The sequence below is a fragment of the Cucurbita pepo genome, chromosome LG07 (genome assembly GCF_002806865.2).
Source record: "Cucurbita pepo subsp. pepo cultivar mu-cu-16 chromosome LG07, ASM280686v2, whole genome shotgun sequence".
Classification (NCBI taxonomy): Eukaryota; Viridiplantae; Streptophyta; class Magnoliopsida; order Cucurbitales; family Cucurbitaceae; genus Cucurbita; species Cucurbita pepo.
The window spans coordinates 4,431,975-4,438,364 of NC_036644.1; the positions used below are offsets into that span (position 1 = coordinate 4,431,975).

Below are 6,390 nucleotides of genomic sequence, written 5' to 3' on the forward strand. Positions count from 1 at the left end.
TTCAGAACTAGCTCCTGAACAAGTTTCCATCTCCTTATAACTTAAAAGTTGGTACAAAAAAGGTATAACCCAAATGACAATCCTGCCAAATATTTTCTTTTTCACACCACTCAACTTCACAGAAAACAACCGATACTCATAATGATGAACAGTAATCAATATCAATAATGAACTCAGGAATCTTTTTTTTCCCCATCAAATAAATTTATTACTCCACCTAAACAACCATCATATAATGACTGTCTGATTCTGTTAACGGTAATATTCACAAGACGTATCTATCTACAGTGACAGAACGGGGTTACAGCCAGTGAAGATTAGATGGAATCTTGGTGTGAAATAGGGTCGTTTCCTCTCCTAAGAAAAGGAGAAATAAAAGCACTGATTGATTCAGAATTCTCCAACACCATGTATATACACAACATGCATAAACCTGTTGATTCAGATCTCTTAGCTTCAAAGACAGATTGGTTCCATAAATAAGCAAAAACAATCCAATTTATTCCCTAATATAAACAGAAATGAGCCCTGAAAATTTTTAACACAAAGGAGAAAATTGCAAATAGGTTGACCTCTGCTATCCGAAAAATCAGATGGTAAAGCTAATTAAGCTAATTAAGCTAATTAAGCTACTACGCCGCCTATATGATGAGTCGAAGAGGAATTAAATATTAATAATAGAAAAATGTCGGTTAAAATACCATGTAGTCATCATACTTTCAACTTTTGTCAATTTTGGTTTCTGTTCCTTCAACATATTCAATTAGGTCCCTCTACTTTCAACATTGTCCATGGTAGTCTCCTTGTACTCTCGAAACATTCGTTTGGGTTCCTATACTCACTTTGGTTCTATTCTTTTTTGACTCATTTTTTTTATCACAATTTCATCCCAACAATACACAATAAATTAGTTGAAATGTGTCACAGTTTTGTGCTGAATAGTTTAATTTGTGTGAGAATTTTGCTAACCAGGATATAAATAGTTACATTTTAAAAATATAAGGACCAAAACAGACTTTTGGAAAGAACAAGGAATAAATGAACAAAAGTTAAAAGTACATGGGCCAAAATGAACCTTCTAAATGAATAGGGACCAAAGCAAACTAACAAAGTATATGTACTAAAATAGTATCTAAACCAAAAATTCATATCAAATTGTCGAGAAATATTTCTTTTCTCATAGGATAGCAGAAATTGGGGCAAGTTGTAGTAGGAAACATACCAGTGTAGGCAACCGTAACACCTGAAACCAGTCTTCCAAGGACTGAGAGAGCGTAAAGACTGACAATGACCTGGAGAAGGATTTACGCAACTTTAATTTACAATATCCATCACAAAATGAGAGATGAATACAGCTATTCCTTCTAAGAAGATGGTTCGGAAAGATCTTATAGGAAGAGCAACTTTGCTCACAAACAAAGTCAAATATAAACCGGTAAATATACCATGGAAAAAAAATATATTATGATGGAACATCTTCGTTTGTCAATGAAAATCAATACTTATATTACTTGATTTTCATTATCTTCTCAACTCTCTAAATGGACAAGCATCTCGAGTGTACAATTTATCTTATAGATAGGCTTATTCCATTTCCTTGAACTTTCAGTTTTACATCAAATTAGTCCGTGGACCTTCAAGTTTGTGTCTAATAAATTCTTGAGTATCTATAGGTCCCTAAATTTTCAACTTGGTGTTTAATAAATCCATGAACTTTCAATTTTGTGTCTAATAGGCCTTTGACTTGTCTGATATTTTTTTTAAAATACAAGAAAGTTTTATCTACAAAAATAAAAGTTACAGTCTTATTAGACACAAAATCCAATTTTATGTCTAATAGGTCTATTAATTTTTTAAAATGTTGGATATGTCACCGACCTACTAGACACAATATTGAAAGTTCAAGAACCTACTAAACACAAAATTGAAAGTTCAAGAATCTATTAGACACAAACTTGAAGATTTATGAACTTATAATTTAACCTTACTTTTATAATACAACATCTCTAGTGTGGATTATAAGAGAAGTTTGAATTTTACGTGCAATCAAACATGTTCATACGAATTTGGCTAGGTTCATTAGATCCAGCATGAAAGCGCTAGCATACAAAGCTTTTTTTCATTAGAAACAAGGAAAATGTTTATTCCAAAATGTCCGGGTAAAGAATAGGATTTAGGAAACAATATATTGTAACCCAAACTCAGCCTAACGTGATTACAAAAAGACCCTCTAATTGGTATTAGTCAAAAAAAAAAAAAAGTTGTAATTGACAATCATCTGATTGGTAAAAGAAACAAGTATGCATTTTGGTCATAGATCGAATATTCAGAGTAGTTATTAGTCTAATATGCAAAAATACCTTGATGCAGAGGATAATTAAAAGTAGATGAGACTAAGTCATGCAGTGAAGCAAAGTAGGTAATTATGTGCAAAAGATCAAAATTATAGCTTGCAATTAAGATATAGCTTTCAATTGGGGTGTTCCCTGCAATTTGCGGTTCTGTTTTTTAGCCGGAGAGAAGGAATCTCTACTTTTTTTACATACTTTTTTTACATTAGACTAAGCTGGAACTAGGTTTCAATTAGAAATGTCTCTTGTGAAGCTTCTTCGATCTCCATGGACAGTGAGTTAGTTAAAGACCTAGAAAAAGAAGAATTGTTATCCCTTTTGGAAAAAAAAAACAAATGAAGGGGGTCTTCTTTTTGGGAGATTATTGAAGAAAAGAGGGGAAAGTTCATGAAAAGGAAGCACCAAGCTTGTTTTGGAGAGGATTTGTAATATTTTCAAAATAACATATTTGATGCCTTCCTTCTTTTGTGTAAAGCTGAGGTTGCAAAAGGAATTTTGGGTACGAAAAGAAATAGATTTTGGGAAAATTAACAGGATTGCACTTTTGTCATTACTAGAAGAAATTGGAATGATGACTGGTTTGCAATTGCTTAGGCCTTATTGGTGGATTGTGATGGGATAGGTAGGCTTATTCCATCTGCCAAGGATTATATGAATAGGTTGGCTGGAAAACAGAATGTTATTCTCTGTTATATTGGAGTGACAGAGATTTGAGAGGCAAAGCCTCTGCCAGTTTGGAAAAAACAGCCCATTTAAGATTTCAGTGGTTTAGGAAAAAAACAGATCTTCGAAGCCTTAGGAGTTGCATCTAATGTGCTTCAGAAACTATCAACTTGATTAACTGCTTTGTCAGAAGTTAAAAAGAAGATTAAACTGAAAAAAAAACAACCCCACCAACAAAAGGGAGTCCAAAAGCTAAATACAGAAATGGCCTCTAATCCAGAAAAGAAAAATCAAACCAAGATCATAATTACAAAAAGGGCTAGTAAACGATGCTACAACGATGCATGAAACTTCACCACCTCCGAAACCGCATCACAATACCTCTCAACCTCTCTAAACATCCTATTATTTTCTCAAGCTAAATGCCCCAAAAAATAGCGAAGAACTAGAGTGCCATAAAACTTTTCCCTTATCACAGAAAGACGATCCTAGAAGCACTTCCTCCACCAAAGTCAAACAATCTCTATTCCAAGCCAAACATAAACCAAACAAAGTAAACCAACGATCCCAAAGAGACTAGGTAAACTGGACAACAAATGAAAGAGATCACCCGCCTGGTGCCTGCAGAGAATGCACCACTGCACGAACAACACCAAGGGGGAGGCACTCAAAACACGGTCCAAAGTATTCACTTCCCCATGTAAAACAAGCCACACAACACAAAAAATTACAAGATGGGACGAGGAAGGGATAGACAACAAATGAAAAAATGAGCTATAAGAGAAGCCCCTCAAAATAGCAAGGAACCAAAATCTATTGCCCCTTCTCCCTTGAACCACATGCTGATCGCAAAGAATAGAAAGAAGGCTCACTACCTTTAACGCCTCCCTATCAAATTGAGAAAGCTGAAACCCTAAAGACAAAGATGAGGACAGATCAGAGGCTAGACAATGCAACCAACCAAAAATATACAGTTGAGTCATCGCCAATCGAACACCTAACAAGAGAAAAGAAAGGAAGACCAAAGGCAATAGCTAACGAGAGATGTTTAGAAGGCCTATTGGTACCACCACTACAACCCACTCAAAAGGGTCTGGGCCATATCTGCTAAGGATAACTGCCACAAAGTGTCCAATTCCATGGCACAAAGTGTCCAACTACATTAAGAATCGCACAACCATTAGACAGGAGAGCCTCATTACTTAACCTCAAATCCCCTATTCCAAGCCCTCCTAACTCCATAGGCTTAACCATCGCCGCCCAACTGACAAGATGAGACCCACCCAGCTCCTCCTTAACCCCTTCTCACAAAAAAAATCCTCATCCCTCTCACAATTCTCTCTCTAACCAAAGAGTGAATCTTAAAGATTGAAAAGAAATAACAGGGAATCCCACTCAAGACCGATTGGGGTAAGCATACCACCTTTAGAAAAGAAATTTTTTTCCAAGAGACAACTTCTTTTCCACCTTATCCAAGACCAGCTTCCAAAATTCTTAACACCTTGAATTTCCACCAAGCAATAATGATTTGTGTGGCGGGTAGCCCTGTCCAAGAATTTGTTAGATTCTGGTACTTTGACCCATAGGAAAGATTTGTGTTATGCAAATTCCGTTGACAAAATTCAATGGGGAAAATAAGAGAAATGACCAGATCAATATATATAATGCACATAGGTGGGAGAGTTAGGTTCCAAGAACATTCTTCAATGCTGGTAGTTTGGAAAATACCCAAGAATTTAAAAAGATGCCTACAAGTTCTAATAAATTAATAAAGATGCAGATAATGTAGTCTCTTTCAACCCCTTCCGTAAACAATGGAGTTCATATTAGTCTTCCACAAACTAGGCTACCTTCATCAATAGCTTCTAGGTCCACTGGTATTACCACTCTCATCTCTGCCTTATTCTCAAGCATATTCCCTGCCATTATTGACCCCTTTAGTACTAACTCTATTAAGTTCAGTAGAGGGTTGGCGAGAATTTCATATTGTTGCCATAATTAATTCTTTGTTCCTTCCTGGTTCAAAGTGAAGAATTGCTCATATAGCACATCATGTGGCTCAAAATTGAGCTATAAAAGTTTTTTCAAGTCTATCTACGAAAGAATTGAACTTCATCCCATGAAACTAGGCTGGTGCATCATTGGTCATACTAGTTTTAAAAGGCACAAGTCGCATGTGAAGCACCTTGCCTCAAAAGATCAAGGAGCCGGTAGGAAGGCACGACCAAGGCATGTGCCTTCCATGAAACCCCTAAGGCGCTCAACACACCTCTAGGGCTTATTGAATTATTTTTTAATTTTTAAGTAAAACAGTATGTTTAGGTTAGTTGTTATTTAAAAATTTATTAAAACCCTAAACACAAAGGCTTTTGTATTTAGGATTTTATGTTTATTATAATTATTTCATTTCTCCCCCTTCTTCAAATCGAAGTCGCCTCGAAACCACACAACCACTTGCCAATTCCTTGTCGTTGCTGTAAACAGTGTTTGTCGTTGCTATGTTTTCCCTCTCTGTGTCTAGTTTCTTCTTCTTTTCTCTCTATCTTTCTGCCAGCTCTCTCTCAGCCTTTGATCTCCTCTCTCTTTTTCTAGATCGGATGCTTCTTGCTCTCCATTTCACTCCTCATTTGATTCCCCTCTCTCCATCTCACTCTCAGTTTTTAATTAGTATCGTTTTCTCTCTAACTATGGTTATTTTCTTAAGTTAGAGTTAGTTGGTTTAAGATTCTAATATGAGATAATTAATTTGATCGACTAGGTTGGTTATTGATAACTTGTTAGATGGCTGAGGATAGTCTAAGAAAAGATCTGGACAGAAATATGCTCGTTTGAATAATGTTGAAAATATAAATGCATTAGTTTGTGGCTTTTGATTAAAAGTAACAAAAGGAGGGGTTTATAGAATGAAACAACATGTTGGGGGCTATAGAAATGCAACAGCATGTAGAAAACGTCGGAAGAAATTAAAGCATATATGACCAAGAATATTTGACTCTTGACTCTTATGTTCAAAGACTAATACTTGAACCTTATTTATTGGGTTGAAACTTCATTTCTTTCCATGAAGGATTTTTTTTTTTTTTTTTTTTTTTTTTTTTTTTTTTTTTTTTTTTTTTTTTTTTTTTTTTTTTTTTTTTTTTTAATTGTGTGTACATATACCTTATTTTTTATATATAGTGTGCCTTGAGCCTTGCGCCTAAGCCCCAGAAGGCCATAGCACCTTAGTGCGCCTTGAGCCTTTAAAACATTGGGTCATACTCAGAATTGTTATTTCTTTTTTCCATTCACTTATCTGAATAAACACCACTCTATGAGAAATATCTAACCATCAAGATTGTTTCCTTCCAACCCTTTTTTTTTCGGGCGGGGGGGGGGG

At 35.4% G+C, this 6,390-nt stretch overlaps 1 protein-coding gene across 2 annotated transcripts in view; it reads right to left on the reverse strand.

Annotated features, from left to right (window-relative positions):
* Positions 1-6,390, reverse strand: part of LOC111797993 (reticulon-like protein B22) — an 8,874-nt gene continuing 2,484 nt past the window's right edge. The window contains exons 3-4 of one of the 2 annotated variants that reach the window (XM_023680925.1): positions 1,223-1,292; positions 1-357 (exon numbers count right to left, since the gene is read on the reverse strand). In XM_023680925.1, the coding sequence (XP_023536693.1) occupies positions 302-357; positions 1,223-1,292 (126 nt within the window). In that variant the 3' untranslated portion in view covers positions 1-301. Of the gene's footprint in view, positions 434-1,222; positions 1,293-6,390 lie in introns of both variants that reach the window. The other variant, XM_023680924.1, reaches the window with a different exon arrangement.